At 43.4% G+C, this 23,471-nt stretch overlaps 1 protein-coding gene across 1 annotated transcript in view; it reads right to left on the bottom strand.

Moving 5' to 3' along the window:
- Window positions 1-7,895: 7,895 nt before the first annotated feature.
- The window catches only part of LOC134449452 (inactive phospholipase C-like protein 2), a 44,002-nt gene continuing 28,426 nt past the window's right edge, over window positions 7,896-23,471 (bottom strand). Inside the window, exons 3-6 of the mRNA XM_063199390.1 lie at window positions 22,761-22,964; window positions 16,701-16,776; window positions 11,871-11,980; window positions 7,896-9,019 (exon numbers count right to left, since the gene is read on the bottom strand). Coding sequence (XP_063055460.1) covers window positions 8,801-9,019; window positions 11,871-11,980; window positions 16,701-16,776; window positions 22,761-22,964 — 609 coding nt within the window. The 3' untranslated portion in view covers window positions 7,896-8,800. The remainder of the gene's footprint in view (window positions 9,020-11,870; window positions 11,981-16,700; window positions 16,777-22,760; window positions 22,965-23,471) is intronic.

Here is a 23,471-nt window from a genome sequence, read left to right as displayed (position 1 = left end):
GTAATTTATTTTCCTCAGAGTGGAAGAAAAGGTTGTTTGCCTTTCACCTGCATGCCTTGCTCAGCCCAAACAAATTTAGAATGAGATTTAACCTGGGGCAGTTGCTTGTTATTCATTTTACACCATTCTATTCTTGTCTTTCGGTGTATTCCTCACATAGCCCAAAGGCATGCTGTGGGTCAATGTTTTTGTTGTGGATTGAACCCTAGACCGGTCGCATGCAGCAGACTCGAAAGTGTTCCGTGTACTCTCCTGTAGCACTGCAAAATGCTGCTGTGAACACACTAAGACTGCCCTCCAGCAAAACAAGCACAGGGTTGCATTTCTCAAAACCGAAGTTGCTTACTAGCTACTTTGTTGGTTTCAATGCATTTTCCATTGGCAACTACATAAGTTGCTAACAGGCTAACAACTTCTCTTTTCGAGAAATGCACCCCAGATCTTCACAATCTCCACCTTCTTGACATCTCCCGGCCACACACACACGAGTCATTCTACGTCTCGAGTGCACTTTTGGCAAAGCAAAATGTCAATTATCAGGTTATTTTTTTAGATATTTCCATAGTTTATACATTTAAGTTTCCAAATAAACAAATGGCCAAGCTTAATCTTAAATCATTTGTTAAATATTCTTATGAAAGCAAACATTAGCTTGATTATTTTGTCAACAGTGTATTGGACAAATACTGTCATTTCAAACATACGTGTATATAAAAAATACTACACAGTTGAAACAACATACGTTTGAAAGAGCTCATGTCCCTTAACAATAATGTTGTCATTAATCTGTGCAACTGATATAGAAAATGTGATTGTTGAGCTTCATAAGTAGGATTTTATGATTCACTGTGATAGAGACTGACTGATTTTTCATTATAAATCCCTGTAACGTCTTAATTTAATTAAGTCACCCTCCTTACACAATACTTCCCTCCCCAGAGATAATCCCTAGTATCTGTTCATAGGATTTTTCCATTACTTAAGACATCAATAGCACAAAAACACTTTCAAAACAGTCAACCGTGTTACTCAACTGTGTTACGGTCAACAGTGCAGGGGAACAAGTCGGCACTTTTTTAGGAGAAAAAGCAGAGCAGACAAACCCATCTCCCTAAAACACTTATTTTGTTTCTTTGTCTATCTATATGGAGATAAATGGGCAAAAACATACTCCTCCTCAATTGTCATAGCTGATGTGTAACACCATTGACGGTGACACAGCTTGACATTTCAGCCATTTTCAGGGTGTTGTGCTAACTGAATAACTCACAACTTCCACCAAAACACCTTAATCAATTCATGTCTTTGTACGCTTTATCTGTGTTTTTCTACTTTGGATTTCTAATTCAGGTTCTTATGACTATGTTGATAACACAGTTGACAGGCAATTTTCCCGCTCTAAGACCATATAAAATAATGGATTAAATTATGGAAGCGGTAAACTCAAAATAGTCTTCAGATCACCACCCAAACAGGTGATCACATTTTATGGCGTTGGTCAGAGGACTCAGGACCCAACCCTTACTGATTTATGGTGGGAATTTCTGTGTGTGGGACACGGTAAACATGTTGACGCGGGACACATAAAATGGCCAATTGAATGCATAATGGAAAGCACAATATAATTTTCAACAGTTTTGTTATATTGTGATAACTACAGTGAATCAACATTTGCAATGATCTTGGACAATACAAGGCTTTTTACATGCTAATATGAAGACTGAATCTGACATTTGGAAAACGAGGACGGCATGAAAACATTCCCCATTCCGGGGGCCTACTGTAGGCAAAATAAAAACATGGGGCCTTTTGAATTATTATTGCTGGTATTTTGCTGGTGCAGGTCTGACTCTTTAGGGCCATTACAGAGGACAGGTTTTGGGGGGGACCTAACTGCCATAATTGCCTAGTCTGGCTTTTGGTAAAACCATGTCTCTGAGTAAATATTTCAACAGAAACGAATGGATGGCGTCATCTGTGAGTGTCACCTGAAAGAGGCTTCAATGTGAAACATCATTTTATGAAATAATGTCACTGTATGGAGCAGAGTGTCTGACGCTCTTATTTGGTTTTCAAGTGCGCCCAGTCCTAGCGCCGCAAAACCACTCTTTCCAGTTGTGTTACTTTTCATAAGCTGAACATTTGGCGCCTTTGATTCATCCTCCCTGAAGACTTTCCTCCCCCCAGTCTTCTTCAGTTGTCACTTGGTGCACTTACGGCATTGCAAAGCCTGTCAACCCTCACTTTTTTGTTATGTACTTCAATGAAGGGCATTTTCTTTACTAGCACATCATGTATGGCCTATCAAACCTGCACAAAGCACAAAGCCTGCTCTTCACTGTAGCGACTGAGGCCGCTTCAACCAGCACTGAGCTGTGCTGGAAGCAGCTGTGAGGGAAGGGGTCTATCACACTAGCTCCAAAAGAGACTTGTCTTCCTAGTCCCACAGACAGTTGCTCCCAGGAAAGGGTCTGCCACATTTTCCCCTATTTGTTTTTCTAGTAAGCAGTTGCCATGCAATTCTGCGAAAGACACTAAAAATATGTTAAAACTTAAGACTACATTTTGTCATTGGTTTATATGAATGCTCTGTTATTCTACAGTGTCTAGCCTATTCAATTTAAAGCAGGCTATTGAAATTTGAAGTACTTTGAAGCTGCAATCTCGGGGGCATGCGGTCTGTTAGAAGTGCCTCAAGGGAGACAAAAAGACTTTACATTATGGTAATATAATTCAACCTACAAAGGTTTTTACTCTTTAATCTTAAGAACATCTGGGTGTTGTAACCTTTTCGGGTTTATCCTAAACACGGCCTATCTACATGGACTTTCCTGGTTAAATAAAAATTCAATCAAATCTAAAGCTTTCATCATCAGTTCATAGACTAACATTTTGCTAACCTTTATTGGAATGAGTCTTGGACTGTTCAGGGATTCAGTGATCTTTTTTTCCCATTTCAACAAATTTGTTGCATTTTAAAAGATTGTATGCAGGCAAAATGTGCAAACATATACACAGCCAGTAAGGCACACATAAACAGACATGGGGCTGTATTTCATGAAAAATTAGGCCTAACTTCAATGATGACACAACACAAGGTTAGTTCCCCCCTCTTTTTGAATCTTTTGGAGTGGGCTTTGGTAGGACAGTAGAGACAGAAAAAAGTTGTTTGATTGGTCATAGTGTCATAGTTACTACACCGTAACTACAATGGTTCGGTCCCAACCATAGTCCTCAGCTATTTGAACAGGGCAACTCCAGAATAAATGTTTTTGTCTGTCTCACCTGACTGTGTCTATCCCTGCTCCATTTACTTGATGCTGGCATCATACATACTGTGTGACATGACAGTGGACGTAACATAAACAGTATGTCAATGTCATGAACATTTTTTGACTGTTAGGTGATATTCAATTATGGCAAAGACAGTCCAAACAATGTCAACTTTTCGGAAAACGTTAATGACATTGACATCATGTTTATGACTCGTCCATGACTGTGTCATGAGACTGTTATGGCAATGTCATGTCATGTTATGTGTGTGACGGGGTGTATGACATTTGTTAAACCCAGACAGGGTGCTGTCTTTGGATGATACCTGAAAAAGGCTTAAATGCGAAACATCACTCTGTGTAATAAACCACTGAATGGAGCATAGCATGTGGCACTTTTATTTTGTTTGCAAGGTACGCCTGAAGTACTGAAGTGCTCTTTTAGGTGAGTTACTTTTCATGAACTGAACATTTGGTGTTCCCAGAAATATTTCCTCCTCCAGTGTACTTCAAGGCAATAGTCACTTGGTACACTTACGGCAGGGGTGAGGAATCTTTTCATTCGAATGGCCACTTCAAAATTTTTAAAGTCCTCCACTATGAACAGATTTCGCCTTGCACTTTTGGCCTATATTGAAGGCGGCCACCTTTACAACAGACCCCAACTACCCTACCGTATGTCCCCTGAATATATCACTGAATTGTAGAGCAAATTAATTTTTTTTAAATTGCTTTACAAAATATGTCATATTTCATGTGAAACTGCACAACATTGAAAATGATATCGGGCTCGGGTTTGGATGATAAGACTGCCTCACAGGCCGTAAACGGTCTCCGGACCATAGGTTCCCCACCCATGACTTACGGTATTGCAAAGCACTGATGCTCGCTGTCTTATAATGTTGGGTGTGAAATATGACATGCCTGAGAGGGCTGACGGCAGTGCATATTTACTGTGTGCCGTTTTTTTTACAATACTGAAACCGAAACTTCACATTGTGTTTTTTTGTTACTGCCTGCCAATCACCCACTTGTGATATTTTGGTTCTCTTTTTAGCAACAACAACATAAAGCAGTGGTGTGTGAGAAGCGAGTGTAGTATGGGGTTGCAGGGCTCTAGATTGGCAGGAGAAGCAGGAATTCTTGCGGGGTTTTTTTAACGGCATGTCAGCAACACATTTACTTTTAGTCATGCAGACTGTGCAGAGCCATGCTGGAGTGGTGAAGCAATGATGCTGTTTCTACTCTGAGTGGAGAAAGGGTGAAGTGAACTGACAGTACCCTAGTGAGTGAGTGAATGTGTGTGTGTGATAGAGAGAGAATAAAAGGGAGTGTTTTTGTGTATATGTGAGTATTAACATTTATTGTATATCAGGAAGAGAGCTACAGAGAAGTGAAAGCATTTGTCTGAAGACAAGTGCTTTGCAAAAAATCTGAAGAACAAGGATAGGCATTTGGGTGTATGTGTGTGTGTGTGTGTGTGTGTGAGAGAGAGAGAGAGAGAGAGAGAGAGAGAGAGAGAGAGAGAGAGAGAGAGAGAGAGAGAGAGAGAGAGAGAGAGAGAGAGAGAGAGAGAAAGAGAGAAATGAAAATTAGTTTGTGTATTATGTTGGAGGACAAGGACAAGCACTTGTGTCCCTGCGATTATAATATATTTATGAGGGACAAGGATGAGCATTTATATGTGTGAGTGTGTGCATGTGAGAGACAGAGAAGATGAATGATTGGGTGTGTGTACTCGTGAGGGACAAGGATTTGTGTGTGTGTGGTAGTGAGGAAGATGCACTCTTTTCCAGAATTACACACGAGCTAGCTTTCTGTGACGTGATACCCAGGGCCGCTGACAGCTTTTTCCGGGCCCAGGACAAAGCCATCCTAAAAGCCCCCCTTCTCAATACATAAATACAATGAGGAACTAATTTTGGGCCCGGGACAACGGACCTTTTGTCCGCCCCTGTCGGCTTCCCTGGTGACCCCTATCTAGATGTCCTCAGGCCTTTTCCAATGTTCTCTCTCTGTCTCTCTGTCTCTCTCTCTTCGACCTGGAATCTAATCAATAGGTCTACTGCCCCTCTGCCAGTCTCCCTCCTGTTGAGCAGCCAGTACAATCTTGTCCTCCAGTCCACTCAACACTGTGCTGCGGTCACACAACCTGCTTGGCTCCTTGAGTACACGCACACAAAAACATGCAGGAACATTTACACACACACACACACACACACACACACACACACACAAACAAACAAACAAACACACAAACATTCACACAGGCACACACACACACACACACAGGCATGCACGCAAACACACACACACTTACACACAAGTGCACGTCTCCAAGTGGGTAACGTCCCCTCGTAAATCGTCTGACTGTCCTCATTATTTACAACGACCGTCACTGAAGCGTCCAGCACAAGAGGTGTGCTGCGTGTACGCACGTTCACCTGAATAAGTGCTCCATCTCTCTGGCTGTGTGTATGTATGCATGATTGCATGTGTGTGTGTGTATCATGACCTTCAGGTAGAACACAGAGGCGAGAATGTGTGTCCAAGCATGCGTGGGTCTGTGTACTGGATGTCTCCTGTGGGTCGTTATTTAGTGTGAAGAGGCAGAGAGTGGAGTGGAAGAGAGAGAGAGCGAGAACAACAGAATCAATCAGAGACATCATCTGAAGTGGTTCACCGAAAACACTAAACTGACAATAAAACATGGCTCCTTTTTTCTTCTTCGTGCAAAACCAATTTTCACAGTGTGCACCCACTTTCAATAAAGAAGCAAGAGCAGGATTGTGTTATTCTCAGAGGACCAAAACACCAGAGGGATTCGTTTTCATTTTCTCAACACGGTTTATTTCTCAGCTCTTGGGTTTAACAGATCAAAACAAAAACAAAAAAAATCTAGTTGTCTGGTTAAAAGCTAACCCTTTAGCTGTATAAACAGTTATAACTACAGTTATAAATACAAGAACTGTCACAGCACTTAAATGTTTGTTTGAATGCCTTTTTTTAAATCTAAGTACTTTCCAGTTTATACTTCTGAGCAGTGAAAGTAAAATGGAGGTAAGACACTGTTCACTATGGGGATCCAACAGATTACTGTTGTCACAGCAGAAATAAACCCATGACCAAGTAGAAGGACAAGTAGCAGTCACAGGAATGAAACTATAAGAAGCAAAACTGGGATGAGGAGGCATTCGGTGTTAACATGGTACACTGAGCATCAGTGAGAAGAGAGAAGGAAGGCAAGGAAGAGCCATATCAGCTTCCCCTTTCGTCCCTAAAAACCTTTTCCTTCGCCTTTCACAGGCAAAACAGGAAACCATAGCAAGGAGGCACTATTGTTTTTCATTTTACATATATACTGTATATATATTTCAATATCAATAAATAGGGCTACTATTTTTGAAACAGGAATGATTTAGAAGCATGTATATCGTATCAATCTCTCTAAATCTTTTTAGAGAGTGTGGAACATCTCTCAAGGCCAGCAAAACTGGAGGGCCGTTGCTTTTATAAAGCAAGGTGCAAAACTTGCAGCCTTGGCCACATTTTTATCACAATGGCTGCTGGTTGGAATCTAGACACAAGTTGCCATATTTGTCAATGAATCTCACATTCTCTGACATCTGTTTTTTATGGCTGAACAGAATGCCTCCCAATACCATCACAGGTCAAGGATCACTTAAAGCGATGGTTCGGAGTAGAATCACCCTAATGCCATTTGAACCGTGACACCCATCCACCTTTACACCCGAAGTGTTTTCTGCCGCAGGCTTACATCAACAGAGTTGCCGTGTTATTCGATGTTTATTCCGGTTAGCTTGACTCAAGCGCATATGGATACTGGGCACCGTCTCCAAACTTTCCCCACAAAAATAACATGTCATGACACCAAACTTCTGCAGTAGCACAAATATGGTCTGTACTCACGAAACGAAGCATTTGGAAGTTTGGAAATAGTCCAGGAGTTTAGTATTATCAACACAAGCTGAATAGCTTCTCTGCTGCTAAAGCTGTGCCAACGTTACTTCCGTCATATGAGACAAGCCCGTAAAAGTCTTCAACAAACTTCCAGACGAGAGTGTTAAAAAAGTTTTCACTGAATTGTGATTAAGGCTTATATTTTCAAGGCAATACTTAAAAGATATTTCAAATCTTACCTACTATCAATTAGACAAGGATTTTCGTTATCAATACTGATGCTGAATTCACTTTTCATTGTGCATATTATGAGCTTCGTTGAGGACTCTTACATGCTTGTCTTAGATGACGGAAGTAACGTTGGCGCAGCTTTAGCAGCAGAGAAGCTATTCGGCTTGTGTTGATAATAATAAACTCCTGGACTATTTCCAAACTTCCAAATGCTTCGTTTCGTGAGTACAGACCATATTTGTGCTACTGCAGAAGTTTGGTGTCATGACATGTTATTTTTGTGGGGAAAGTTTGGAGACGGTGCCCAGTATCCATATGCGCTTGAGTCAAGCTAACCGGAATAAACATCGAATAACACGGCAACTCTGTTGATGTAAGCCTGCGGCAGAAAACACTTCGGGTGTAAAGGTGGATGGGTGTCACGGTTCAAATGGCATTAGGGTGATTCTACTCCGAACCATCGCTTTAACGGAATAAAACATCATCAAAAAAATGTCGACCGCACCCATCCCTCCCCCTTAGCCCTTCTGTACAGACAAATAAAATATCCATTTCCCCCTCTTTTTTGAAGGACAGCAATCTTTCTTTTATCAAAATAAAATCTTATCCAATAAAATGATGCACACTTTTTTTCCAAAAAATGTAACAGGTATCTCCATTTACATATACATTTTATGTACAGACAGACAGACAGACACACACACACACACACACACACACGCACACGCACACACACACACACACACACACACACACAATTTTGGCAGAAAGAACACAAAGTAGTTCATCATCCTTTTCATCTGTAAACAGCTCTCTCTTTTTCCTCGCTGCCTCTCAGTACATTCACTGTTTGCGAACATATAATCCCTCTCTCTTTGCTTTGTGCTTCTCTCTGACTCTGTCTGTCTCTCTCGAAATCCCTGCCTCTCTGTTTCTGTTTCTCTCTCTCTCGACATGGATGGGTTTTCTCTGGCCACAGGCACCGTGTCACGGTGACAGATCCTGCTGAGCGCGGGCCAGCAGCCCTCCTACCTAACCTGGAAACTGACTCCTCTGGGGGCCTCAGGCCCAGAGTGGGCGAACGGGAAGATAGAGGAGAGGAGAGGAGAGGAGAGGAGGGGAGAGACAGGAGAGGGGAGAGGAGAGCAGAGAAGAGAAAAGAGACAGGAGAGGAGAGGACAGGAGAGGAGAGGAGAGGAGAGGGGTAGGGTGCTGGAGTGGGGATGTGTGGAGGGAGATGAGAAATTGATGGATAACAGGACAGACAGGCAATATCTCTCTCTCTCTCTTTTCTGTTTACTCGTCCTCTATTCACTCTCTCTAGTCTATTCTCTGTTGGTCCCCTTCCAATCACGGCCGCCTTTCTCTCTCTCTCCTCAGTTGTCCTCGTCCGTGGCGTCCTCCTCCCCCCGTGCCTTCTCGGGGATGGAGTGCAGGCTGCGGCGGCCCCCGCTGCTGGAGCCAGTGCCCGAGCCTGAGCCCGAGCCCCCCACGCCCCTGCCCTTGGCCAGCTGGCAGGTGAGCACGGCGTAATGGACCTGCTTCAGGTTCTCCATCACCTCGCTACGAGCATGCTTCAGCAGGTCAGCCTGGCCCTGGATGGAGAGAGAGAGAGAGAGAGAGAGAGAGAGAGAATAGCAGAAGAAATAGTGAATGTGTGTGAAAGAGAGAGAGAGAGAGAGTGTCAGGAGAAAAGAAAAACAGATAAAGTGCAGATGGTTAGTGAGAGGCTCACAGCGAGAGACAAGACATCGAAAAGTGAGACATGGTGAAAGATGGTGATGGTGACAGACAGCCAGGGGGAAAACACTCACACACACTCTCTGTCTCTGTCTCTGTCTCTCTCTCTCTCTCACACACACACACACACACACACACACACGCACACACACACACACACACACACACACACCAGGGTCGCAAAAGAACAAGTGAGTGAGAGAGGGAGACACAGCATGGGGAATGTGAAGAGAGTCACAGGGAGATGGCCAAAAGAGCACACGGCGCCACAGAGGGCGAGCAGGGGAGTGCTGAGCAGTGGCTGGAACACGCTCTATGGCCTCAGGCACTATAGTGGCCGTCAGGGGTACGTATCTAGAGAGACCTGGGTGCTGTAGAGGGGTCACACACACCATGCTGGAGCTGATGCAAGAAGGACATGAGGCTCCTGATTGAATCAGCCAGGGCTGTCAGGGCCAATGGAAAGCAGAGGTGGACACACAGCACCAGCTCCAGACACTTAGATCCTGTTTACACGAACACATGCGGTATGTTGGGGCTTTTGTTTGCATGCAAACTGAGTTTTAAATCCCTGAAAGGGCCAGAAAGGGATACTTTTTGAAAGTTTTAAGGAGATTTCTTAAAGGCACCTTTCACAATGGTGTTTTTCTTTTTTTTTTAAGATCCACATGCCGTGTTTATAAGTAAATGGGGAAAAATTATCCGTTTTAACTTGCATTCGTGTAACGAAAGTCCTGTTGTGTATTTCACACTGCTTTGACTCTTGGCTTATCTTGACAAGGGGCCTAATCAGACTCATCTACTTTTTTTTAACCTCTGACACCTTGCATTCAATGCACTGAAGCAGGCCAAGTAGCATCCAGTGGCATAGACCACACATGGATTTAGCTTAAGCGATAAGATAACACACCAACTTCAACCGCCTATCGCGTGTGTGTATAATGCCCTGTGACAGATAAAGGTTAGGGGTGGTTTTGGTCTGGGCATAATTTTGCCATATTCCTTGCTTGTTTTGCTGTTTTTGGCAAGAGTAAAGTAGCAGAAATGTTGCTTTACTGACAGGTAAGGGTTAGGGATGGTTTTGTTCAGGGCAAAGCTCAGCATTTTCGCATTAAGCAACAGAAGTTCGCCACGGACATCAGAAAATCCCTGCGATGACAGGGAAACAAACTTGCCTCGCGCAAACCTGGTCACATGACAAGAACGCTTTTCTGTGGCATTGTAGAGCACGACTTAACAGCCAAAGTCGGTGCACCACAACGCGGAATGCACTACCGTGAAATTATTACACCTTTGCATGATGCCAGTCTGCACAGACATAATCCATCTCACTGTTTTCTATGGAAACTGGTAGTCGTATTTCCTGCTTTGCATCAAAACATAGCGTTATTGATGCAATTGCAAAAAGGGCTGATTGAATGCAGCAAGTATGCGGGAGGACTTTCTAAGCGCAAGCTCTGATGGAAAGTCAAGAGCTTTCCACTGACTGTCGGATGACTGACAACCCTTTGGCCTCCATTGTCATTGAAGTTGGCTGTGTGCCAGGATGCTAGCGTGGGCTCAGTCGTCGGCTAGACTTCCGCTCGATTATTATTATTTCTCTACACGTTGCGTCCGGTGTCTAATATTGTTGCGTGAGGCACAACATAGCCAACAATTAGCGATTTTGTTTAAGGATTTGTCCCATCAATAATCTACAATGCGCACATTTGTCATTCAAACTATACCACAGCAACCCTCAGTAATCTATAATGTGCATATTTATCATTCAAACTGAAATAAATAAAACAAAAATGATAAAACAATAATTTAAACAAAAATGAATCACATCAACCATCTGAAGGCCTGAACTGAACTCTGGAATGCACAAAAAGGCCAGACTAGACTAGGCCAGTCCAGGCCAGTCATGATGTGCTCTGATAGCGTCTAGTTACTATTCAGCAGCCGTAGCCACTACCCAGGGCACTGGAGCGTGCGGGCCGCTAATGCCAGGCAGCAGCTCTATAGCCCGCAGGGGCACTCAGAGGTGATGGCAACCTGCGTGTGGATGTAATTACCACCGTTATGGCTCTTACTCTCTCTCTCTCTAACACACACGCTCTCTCTCAAACACACACACTCTCAATCTCTCTCTTTCTCTCACACACATGCTCTCTCTGTCTCTCTGTCTCTCTCCCTCCGCTCGCCAGGACACGCACTCTATTATCCAGGGACAGATTCATTAATAATTTTAACAATGCGTTATGTTAGAGCGCCGCCATCTTAATTACAGCATGCAAATACCACAAATAAATATGTTGAAGGTCAATGGGTAATAATTACCTCTAGCGCGATCTGAGGTACAGTGGGGGGGGGAGGAAAGAAAGGACAGCGAGTGGTAATGATTTTCCATGAACGATTGGCTGAGCCAGACTGACTGCTTATCGGTATTCCATTATGCACCTGTAAGTCGAGTAATGATTGTGAGCAGTGACTCGGGCTAGTGAGGGAAGCGTGGGAGAACTGGGGCCTATGTGTGTGTGTGTGTGTGTGTGTGTGTGTATGTGTGTGGTTCTCGTCCTCCTACCTTGAAGATGGTGATGGTCCAAGTGAAGGTGTGTGTGTGTGCGTGCGTGCGTGCGTGCGTGCGTGCGTGCGTGCGTGCGTGCGTGCGTGTGTGTGTTTGTGTGCGTGCATGCGTGTGTGTGAGTACATGCGTGCGTGTACCTTGAGGATGGTGATGTTCCATGTGAAGCTCTCCACAGCCTTGTGCAGCTTGCGGCCCTTCAGGCCCTCCTTCACAGCAAGATCATGCAGGTTCTCGTGGAACTCCATCGCTATGGAAACCAACCACAACAACAGAGACGTGCTTAGCAGTCAGCTAGCTACCGACGACCTTTGACATTTCCTTGCTCATCCGCTGTCTCTCATTTCACGCTTCCCTAAACATGGGATAAGGTCTTTTCATCATGGCACGCACTGATGATTCACTGGCATGGACCTTTTGAAGTTTCCAAATCAAAAATATTAAGATCAAAGCTGTTTTTTTTTTCTTCAGAAGGCTTCTGTGAGACTTGGCTCCCTCTAGTGTGACCTAAGCAAACCCTGATCATGTCATGTAACGCCTCAGACAGCCAACCTCTGCTCCGTGTCCGTGACTCAGGGGTTGGGTGAGACTGATCCACCTTTATTCATCCGTCCTTCAGATGCGTAAGCTCGTCAGATTAAGGAAGGAGGATGTCCTCCTTTATTGTGATACCTGGACCTGTTTTACTTGTTTGATGTTTCCCTGACCACACTAATACCTGCACTGGGCTGCCAGGTAAAGTAGAGTGAGTCGCTTCTTTTCCCTACGCACTGACTGTGCTGCAAAAAAGGGACCGTATATGGAAACGACACAGAATGTGAAACAGGTGTCCAAGGCAACAACAGAAGCAGCTAAAGGAGGGGGATTTTAAAGAAGGATACGGATGGTAGAAAGCACATAGAAAGAGTATTGAAGTGTGCACAAACATGGAAAGGGGAATGCTCCAGTTACAAGAAGAAAAGGCGTGGGAGGGTGCATCAGGCAGATATGAACTCCTTTCCGACTGCATTAGCGTCAAGGGATAGGACAGACGGCGGGGATGTCGCCAGCCAAGCTCTTTTGCTTTCGCCCCATGCTCTTTCCATTCTCCTCGGCTAAAGAGATCCAGATTCTCTTGTCTGACAGCCACACACATTCATCAGGTTGCAGCCATTGCACAGAGGTGAAATGGCAACACAGAAGACCCCCCCCTCCTCTCTCTCTCTCGCATGCTTGCTCTCTCTTCTAGGGAAACCCTTCTTTCTCCCTCTCTACTTCTCTATTGCTTTCTTTTTCTCTCTGTTGCTCTCTCTCCTAGGAGACACTATTCTTTCTTCGCCTCTCTCTCTTTCTCTCTCCCTGATGGAGTGGCCCCATGCAAAGCGCTGCATAGGTTCACACCTTGATCTTGGTACTCTGTTCCTAACGACGCGTGACTGTCCTGACGCCTGAAGATGGCATGCAGTGGCACACACACACACACACATACACACACACACACGCCGCCTCTCACTCCTCCTCCTCCTCCTCCTCCTAGAGCTCTTCTTCCTCTTCACAGCAGCTGTTGCCTAGCAACATGTCGTGCTGTGGAGGTTTGTGGGAAAAAGCCAGAGCTGTCTGCCGTCAGGCTGAGCCCTGTGCTTCGGTATCGGCAGCGCTTATAAAGAATCCAGCCCCCACTTTCTGCCGCCAGTGCAAAACCGCAGAGACACATGGGTTTGGTGGCCTTTTGACAAGCACTAGAGTCTTGATACGGTGGAACGGTGAGACTAATCACATCCTCCTACTCAGAGGCCTAAGAATCTGTGCATGGCCAATTGCAGGGTCATGGAAGGTGTGGGCACACTGAGAAACCATATAAATACACAGAGTGGCATTGCCTTTGCCGTCTTTTTATTCACTATAGAGTAATGGCACAGAGGATTAAGTGAATTTGTGCCCCATCCTGTTTTCTAGTTTGTGGTAGAGGACAATTGATGATGCGTTTCAATATCTATTCTTACAAAGTTCTTTGTACATTAGATTTCAGTGCCAGTGGCTGAAGACAAATAGTTTTGTAATTAGTGAATTACGCCTGTGAAAAGACAGAATTGCGTTCTCATTTTTAATGCTCTGTTGGGCAAAGACTGCCGTTATGGTGTATCTTGCCAAATAATGTCTGATAATTTCTCTGCATCGTGCTTGGTCCTTGGTCCACTATTTTCCTCTCTGCTATTACTTACACAGTTCTACTTTTAAATTAATTTACACAGATTATTTTATTTTATTCTTTTAATCAAACAACCACACCATGTACAGCTCCTACATCACAAGCAGTCACTACATTCAGGACACTATCAAAATTATCTTGACTAGACAATTTACTATATATTAAAATGGTGTGTGATAACAGCTAAGAGTTGCGTGGACTGGCCACCTGAATTGTGTATTTAAGTATTTCGGGGTAAACAAGAGTTTATGTGTTGTACACATGTTCAGAGGTGCATTGTTAAACAAGCTAAAGACCTTGACGTGTCCGCGTTGGGTTATTCATGAGCGTGTTATCTTTGAATAGAATGGCGTGGCTTAAATAATTCAGCGAATGATTAGATAAGGATGTAAGTGCACTACAACACTTCCGTCTCCCAGCGGAACAGGATATCGACACAGTGGATGTGAAGAAGACGGAAATCTGTGCCATCATCTTGGAGCTATTAACTTAAAGCAAAGAGTGGGTGTCTGGCTTTTAAAACAAGCGTGTGCTGTGCAATCAAAGGCCTGTGTGGGTCTTTGATTGTTTAATGTGGTCCCTTTGCACATTGGTTGCTCCCTCACTTACTCACACACATTTACACACACACACATTTACACACACACACACACACACACACACACACACGCACATTCACAGCAGAGAAGATGAGTGGTAAGTTGATACCTTGAGGTCTTTTCTTTTCCTTGGTGGGCACTTTTGATGGATTATTCAGAGGGCTATGTATTTGCTGGGTTTCCATGGGGTACGCTACTGACCCAGTTGTCTACCACTTACTGGCCTGGCAGTGAAAGCCAACAGCTGGACACTAATCAGCAGTTGCTGTCTCCTTTTACACTGGAGGTGTGTGGGAGGAAAATTAACCTCCCTCTCCCCCCTCCTCCACTCTGTGCCTTTTGTTTCTGAAGAGTGATTATGGACTGTTGTGCCTATTCAGATAAGCGATTTCAGCTGTACATTTTAATGACTTTGGTACCTTAACTGACGCGCAATTAGCGTAACCTCATACTTGTCTGTCTTATAGATGAATACATACAGTAGGTCATTCGAATGGCAATGTACTTAATTAATGGTGTTATCGTAATGCACATTCCAGTCTCTTATACAGTATGCCTGACTGAAAAGTTAAAATGCTTCCTGAAAGTGGAACAAAACCACAGACTGGTAATTTGTAATCAAAAGATTTACTCATTATCAACCAGACCAACAGTTTACCTGACCTGACCATTCAAATTAATGGAACACTTTTTGACTTCCGTATAAGATTTCACAAAATACAGTTTCAAAAAGAGTTGGCCAATTATATTGCCTGACTGCTCACAGTTTGTGGAAATAATGTGTCAGAACAAAGTGACTGGTGAAGTACCTGTACATATACTGTACGTGTGGGGAGCCTGATTTACAACGTGCACACGAGTCAGGACACATCCCATTTTCTTTACCCGTGTGCCAGGACAAGAGAGGATGAATATTTTATGTGGTCACCACCTGCAAATCAATAAATAACTGCCAGCGCCTCATAACAGCAGGCTCAGCTGGCCTACCCAGGAGGCTTTGGAGTCAGCAGACAGCGAGACCAAGCAAGCAAAATGGAACATTCGTGGTATTCTGAAAGGTGTAACCTGAGAGGTCTTCCTCATCCATATTCAATCTCCCATGTGGCAAAGTCACCCTTCCCAACATTGGCATTTGCTGAAATTAAAGCTTTGGTTGAATTCCTGGGTGTATGCATGCATGCAGGCAAGATCCTCACCGTGTTGTTAATGTGGAACCTCCTGTTATTACATGCAGTTTTATACATACTAGATATGTGCTGTGTGTTCATACTGAATCATTTATACATACTCTTCAGACATGGCCCCTGTTTTCAATGTTCCGTTACCCGATTGGCAATGGCCAAGTCGTAATGTATTACATAAGTCTCATAGTAGTGTAAGTTATTATGATTGTAATGTCTTCCATTTTATGACTAGTACACTAGTTACCGTGGGAATGGTGCACATCTTGAGGCTATGTACTGTACATCCCCAAGTCCCTTATGAGCCAACCCAAGACACCAAGTGTGAAATCAAAGAGGCTGAGAGGTGAATGGATGCTGGAGGTGTTTGTCCCCGCACGCTATTTTATCAACACCAAGAGGCGAGAGAGTCAGCAGGGAGACGCTGTGCCTGACTGATTGGCCAGCCAGTCACAGAGATCTGTGATACATCAGCAAATATCTACTCTGCAGACAATGAAATACAATTCGCCCCATACAGCCAGTGAATAGCAGTGTCTGGGATCTGCCTCTAAAGACTTGGCTGAAACAAACGGCACCAAGAAATGATAATGTACTGTATAATGAGCTGGAGGACAAACACAATAATACTGTGATACAATATGCTAGCTCCAGGCAATCCTGCGTACTCTAGTAAGATCAGCCGGGATCAATAGGATTCTCTGTTAGCTGGGAATCGATAGTGAATTAATTACCGAACACTGTTTGTCATTAATATCTGAATACCTGTACATGCCTGCATTGCTTGCATACATGCACTAACCCAGGAATTATCACACAGCTTCCACAACTATGGCAACTAAAAATCAAATCAGTACAGAAAAAAGTTAACCACAGCTCTACTTGAACTCTCGAGGCAAAATTTGTTTGTTTCTTTTTCAACATGCAGACATACTTAAACACGCATGCACGCACACATACATACAACCATGCGCGCATGGGCGCACGCACACACTGACTCACCTGCTTTCTGAGTCTGCAGTATCCTTTCATAGACTCCCTCAGAATTTTCAAGCAGTGTTCTGCTTGTCTGGATCATCTGCAATGATAATGGATGAAAAAGACAACATATTTACTGTTGATGTTATTATGTAATGCTCCAGTTCCTCAAAAAAAACAAACACGCAAGGTAATGCTTCCCTCTTTCATGTGTGAAAGGCAGGCCTACTAAATTCTTACTAACCAGACATGCCCACAAATACAAAGGATAGTATCACAGATGGGCTGTGTTGCTGAGTGACAGCTCAGAAAATGGGCACTAACTCATGATTGCGAATGGTTTCAGAATCAACAGATCACCCCCACCCCCCACCCCCCACTCTTGTACCAAAAACCAATCCCTGTACTCCACCCTTACTTACTTCCTCCTCCTGACTTGACTTCAGAGGCACATATCTGGTAATGACATCGTAAATAATAATAAAAAAAAGAAACATCCATCCCGCCACTTCCTCAGATAGAAGTAGATATGCGCGTAAATAACTTGCAGTCCTGTTATGAGATGACAGTTTGAACTATGCGCCGGCCAGATTGTTCTGACTTTTACGGTGGCAAAAAGAGCAGCATTCATCTGCCAAGGCTATTTTTCATTTTAATTGACTGCACACTCATGCTGACCTCCAGGCAGCTTAAAGTTCCCATGGTGGCTCTTATCGTAAGCCCAAGAGGCCTTGGGAATCCGTACTCTTCTTAAGCCCCCAAAAATAACATCTGGAAAAAAAGCTTGCCCTACTTCAGCTGATCAAGAAAGTGTGTCCGGGTCTCGCTTCAGAGCCCAATCATTCTGGCCTTTTGTAGAAAATGCAATACAATTCAATTTAACCGAGCGGGTCAATCCATGTTATCTGTGTCAAGCCAATTTATCAATCTGTGAGAACCCTCCGTGTCTGCAGCAATTATGTTTTCAGCGAGGCTGTAATCACAGACAATCTAAAACTGGAAAGGGCTTCATCAGAGTGATTCCTACTAAGCAAGCAAACATGGTTGTTCTACATCCTGTTCAATTACTGCCACAGGTATGGCTGTTCATGAGCTGAATACCATCATAATCGACTTATATATTCCCCCCACAGTGCTTTAAGAGTCCTCAATGGTTATATTGTCAAAAAGCAATGAGGCACTCAATGTGTGCCAACGACATAGGGGGAAAAAAACAAGGAAAACCGAAAGGCAGCCAATGGAGTGTTCCTCGCTGCCAACCTCTAAATTGTATTAGAGGCCGTGCCCAGTGGTATGGTAGCCTGGGAAATCCCATGCTGCTTTGCACAATCGTTGCGATCTGAAAGACAGCATGAGGCTCGTCCAAAGGCGCTAGCCAGAGGTAGGGAGCCAATCTGAGAACAGGGAGGGGTGGAAAGATGATGACGCGTATTAGTCGACAAATGGAAGCTTGCAGTTTGATTCAATACAACTGACACAATTAGCTATGGGCTACATACAGAGATGGGACCAAGTCACTAATTTGCAAGTCGCAAGTAAGTCTCAAGTCCTTCCAATCAAGTCCGAGTCAAGTCACAAGTTACGACACATTTGACCAAGTCAAGTCCAAGTCCAAGTCGTGCCAAAGCCAAGTCAAGTCAAGTCCAAGTCCAAGTCGTGCCAAAGCCAAGTCAAGTCCAAGTCCAAGTCTTATTTTTTCCAAGTCATTAACAAGTCACCTTGTATTCTATGTGCAATATTGACAATTACCTTTGGTCATAAATTCATTACCTCTCCACACTGCTTTGCATGTCCCCCTTCGCCAGTCATGTCCCGAAAATCGACCATGGTATACTATGATTTCAGTTTTTTGAGCATGGTTCGGCATTGGTTTTTGGTTTTACTAGGTTTAACTATAAATTGAACCATGGTTTTACTCTGAAAACTAACCATGGTTTTACCACGGTTTATAATTATTCATTAAATTACTTTTATCTTTTATCCAACACATATATTGGTGACAGTCCTTTGAGCAATATGGGGTTAGGTGCCTTGCTCAAGGGCACTTCAGTCATGGATGGAGATGTAGGAAGAGGTGGGTTTAAGGGTGGGATTCAAACCTGCAACTCTGTGATCTTCAGTCCAACTCCCTAACCATTACAGCACGGCTGCAGACAAGCCTTCATGTTTGTTTGGGTGACCATGCAACCCACACTTGATCATATATATTTTTTAGCATGGTTTTTGACTATGGTTGAAGGTAAATCATTTATTTTTTCTTTCTTTCATGCATTTTTTTCACACACAAAATGCAAAAAAAAAATATATTCATTGACTTGGAGCACAATTGCAAGTCATTGCAAGCAAAAACTGACAAGTCGAGTCAAGTCTCAAGTCAATAGCGTACAAGTCGAGTCAAGTCACAAGTCACTCCTAATATTGGCAAGTCAAGTCTCAAGTCGAGTCATTTGTGACTCAAGTCACAAGTCAGTCCAAGTCACAAGTCACAAGTCCACATCTCTGGCTACATATACGGCCAATAAACGGCCATTTTGCAATAGTACACCACATCTTCCCTACGAGAAATTAAGTAGGAAGTCTCCAGATCATATCTCACCTATGATATGGTCTGGTGTGAACCAGGAAAGTGGTATGGCACACACGAAGACACATAGACACGCACACACATAGACACACAGGATTATTCAACCAACAGATCAAGTGAACTTTCTAGTTTAGGGATGTCAAACTCATAACCGGGGGCCAAATTTGGCCCGCGGAGCCATTTTATTTGGCCCGCGAGATCATTTCAAATATGTATTACAGTTGGCCCACATACACCACAACTGTATAGCGTATTAAGATTTGAACATGAAAATTCGCATATCACAGGAAAATGAGTGGGCCCAGGCCATTGAAAAAGCTCACAATGAAATGCAACAGAATATGTGCAGACACATTTGAACTATGATGGGAATCTGTTCAAACATAAATTTAAACATGAGCAATTTTAGTCAATTTTTGTAAAAACATATTGAGTTTGGCCCGCGACTTCAATCCAGATTTTGATTTTGGCCCTCGGTCAATTTGAGTTTGACACCCCTGTTCTAGTTGATGTCAGTTGGCCAGGCTAGTAACCTCATTAGAGGCAGCGAGAGCAGTCTTGGCAACGCGTTGTTGGCAGGACATTCCTGAACAGCTAAAGCCCCTGGAGTTGTTGTATCAGTCAAGATTTCACCCTCTCAACTTGGGAATCAGATGTACATTTGTTGGTTTTAAAACACAACACGGCCCTGGGTTATTCTATATCTTACATACTGGTACTCTAGCCCAAATTAACATAAGCCATTTAAAAAAATAAAAGGCACTATGGTCTTATGTGCTTACCCTAAAAAATAGAGCCAAATGACTAAATGATATTCAAAGTTGACCTGGAGCTGTGTAGTAAGCTTTTGTCAGGACACAGTTTTGAGAAAATCAATTAAAAGTTTCCCAAGAACTTATAAAGCTTTGTCAAATCTCATTTTTAGTTTCCTTTCACTGTTTTCCCCTACCTGTCATTGATGGATTGTGGATATCTCAATTCAATAAATAATTCCCTGAACAGAAGCCACTTTAAAACAGTACAGCTAACTGAGGGAAAAGTATTATTAATAACTTTTAATATCTTGTGATAAGCCGAGCTTAAAAACTGAGAAACCATCCACACTGAAAGTAGTTTGATAGAATGAAATTGGCAAGTTGTACTGTGTGTTAGTTAAGGGGCTGTGGGAAGGTTGAAAAGCAAAACAACAAGGCCTATCGACACATGCAGTTTTCATTATTCCGGTCAGATGTGTTACACGCTCTAAGCAGGAAGACAGGAAGAAAACCCCTGTTGGTGCTGCTACCGGGAGGAGGGGGTGGTGGAGGAGGAGGAGGAGGAGGAGGCAGCAGCAGGGGAAGGGGAGCTAAGGAGGTGGGCGCTGAGGAGGAGAAGGAGGGGGAGGAGGAGGGCACGGGAGGAAAGGAAAGGAAAAGAGAAAGAGTAGAGAAGGGAGTGTGGCATCAGCTTTGCATGAAGGGAGCTGTTTGTGACATTCCACAGCTGCAGCAGCACCAGGATTCAAGGCTGACATGGCCACTGTGATTACACTACTAATGGGTGAAGAAATTACAGCCTTGGTGGCTGACCCACCACAACGGGGGTATTTATAGCGCTGAGGCATACACAGGGCGGAGGATGTTAAAACCCCAGCGTGCCTCTTGGGCTCAGTGTGTGCGGGGCGGGGAGCGAGATGAGCCAGTATCCGTTTTCTCCGCACGGATCCGTGGCTGCGCAAGAATGCAGCGCTCTGTTTTTGATGTAGCCTGCCTGTGTTTCTCCAGACCACTTGCGTGGCACAAGGCCAGGCTGTAATGTATGGGACAGCCCTGCCCTGATCAGACCGCACCAGGGGAGAGGAGGGGAGGGGATGGGGGGAGGACATAAAAGCCAACTCTGTGGCTGCAGAGATGAGTACTGTGGCGGTGTCCTTTTGATGTATTTTTGTGTCGCCCCACAGACATTGTCCATGGCCAAATCTAATCTGCAAATTGCTAGTGTGAACACTGAGACTATGTCTTGTCAGTGAGCTTTCTAATGATCTACTGGATGGTTCTAGTACTGGATCAAGTGATTTTCCACTTCAGAAAATGAATTTGAATGGTTTTGAATCATCAGAAGTGCTCATAGAGTAATTTCAATTTCAATTTTAATTTCACTCTTCATATGGGCATCCAATACCATCATGGGATTTATGTCTGAAGCTCTGTCTTTATATCAGCATCTCCTTCTGCCCACACTCTGCAATAGGTTTGACTTTTGTTTTCCTCAGGTATTTAAAGATCGCCCTTTATAAACACTGCTTCCTATATGAGCCAACACGTTCTCCCCGTTGAACAATTAACTTGTTTATTTATTTATTACAAGCATCTCTTTAGTTTCCAAATACAGAGTGCCTTTTCCGCTCTAAAGAGGGATCCATTATGGCCACATTAAGTAAATGGAATTCTAAGCTATGCTAATGGCATTCTGTGTCAGCCTGTACTCTGCTAACCTCTGCTGTTCCACCGTTAAAGCAATATGCACCCATTTGTCACCTTCACACCGGTTCTCCAGCGGATAATATAATGCGCTTAATGCACAATACATTCTTTGTTAGCGGGAAATGTCAAAGCGTGCATATATTTCGTCTATTACAATACATTATAATTGCAAACGACTATCAACCTTTGATGACATACTAAAAGACAAAGAACATCTACTTTTTTAAGACCTCACCACTAACCAAACCTGTCAGGCACTCCTGGTTTAATCACTTTATCAATAAATAAATCAAATACACACATGCACGTGCACACACACACACACACACACACAATCATATTTAGTTGATCACGTGTAAAATCGGATGGTGTTATTCAAAGGATTGTCAATGTCCAGAGCAAAAGCATAGTAAATCAATACTTCAGTGGCTGAAATGATGGCTTACGTAATGTCCGTCTACTGTGTAAACACAGCATCAGTGTTTCAACACAGCATCAGTCGTTGCATCCAGCACCCTCTATGTTCAAAACAATAACAAATCCAACAGGCATGCATCTTTGATCCGTTGCCAAAACGTTGACAGAGAAATAATCTGACTGTTTTGTTTTTACCTTGTGATTGATGCGTCACATTTACGCATTTCAATGGTTAGAAGATTAATCTTTTACCTGTCGTGCAGAAATCTGAATATTGAATTTCCTACTGTGTCCTAGTAATGCTGTATTAGCCATGACAAATACATTCTGATAACTATGAAATAGGTGAAATTGAAAACACCACACACAGATATGACTCCTTGTCAAATACACTGTATGAATCAGTTCTGTGCTGACACATTAACCAAGATATATCTCTGTCGTTGCTGTTATGGAAATACAATAACCAGTTGGACATGCAATGCAAATTAGAATTTGTTGATTCTTTGCCCCTAAGGCTACGCAGCTGCTCATAAAAGTGTGTAAACGTTGCAGTGATGTTTGCTGTGACATGCTTGCGTGTGTTTGAGCAGTTCAAGGTTGACTGGATAAGCGTCTCACCGCGTCATAGGCCGTGATCACCTTCTTGAGGACTTCTGGTAGCACGCCCTGGGGCTCCATGGAGGGGTACTGGTCTTTCAGGTTGAACAGCAGGACAGGGGTGTTGTCGGGCCCCGTCAGACGAGACGAAAGAGCCAGTATGCACTGCTTGAGATTGGCCACCGCAGACAGTCCACACAGCTCTTTGAAGGACACTATTGCATTCTGGAAGGGAGCAGAAGTGCACAGTATTATGGATTATTATTATGCATTATTGCTTTGCAGCGTCATTGAGACATTTTAAACTCTGACAATGTTACATTTACCATGATATGGCCTTATATTCCAAATGTACATTTGTAATGCACAGTTATCTAATATATAACTATGCTGTGGCTCAATGGGCTTGGCATTCGACTGCTAAACCCGCGTTTGATTCCCGCTCGGAGTTATTTGCCGAACATTCCCCATCTCTCTCTTCTGTCTCTTTGTAACTGTCCTGTCATAATAAAGGCATAAAAAGCCCAATATCTTTGAAAAAAAGAAGGAATATAATGCTACTCTCCTTAACTGTATAGTAATTGCTTTGCACTGTGAATGACACTTAATTTAGACTCAGAAAATGATGCATGCACTATTTGCTACACGTGCTACATTTGGGGTGTGGGGCCCAACTCTCCTCAACTGTGTAGTAAAATTCACAGCTTCCTCAAATGCAACATCTTTGATCTG

This window comes from Engraulis encrasicolus, chromosome 5, assembly GCF_034702125.1.
Source record: "Engraulis encrasicolus isolate BLACKSEA-1 chromosome 5, IST_EnEncr_1.0, whole genome shotgun sequence".
Taxonomy (NCBI): domain Eukaryota; kingdom Metazoa; phylum Chordata; class Actinopteri; order Clupeiformes; family Engraulidae; genus Engraulis; species Engraulis encrasicolus.
This window is presented reverse-complemented; position numbering and strand designations above follow the sequence as displayed.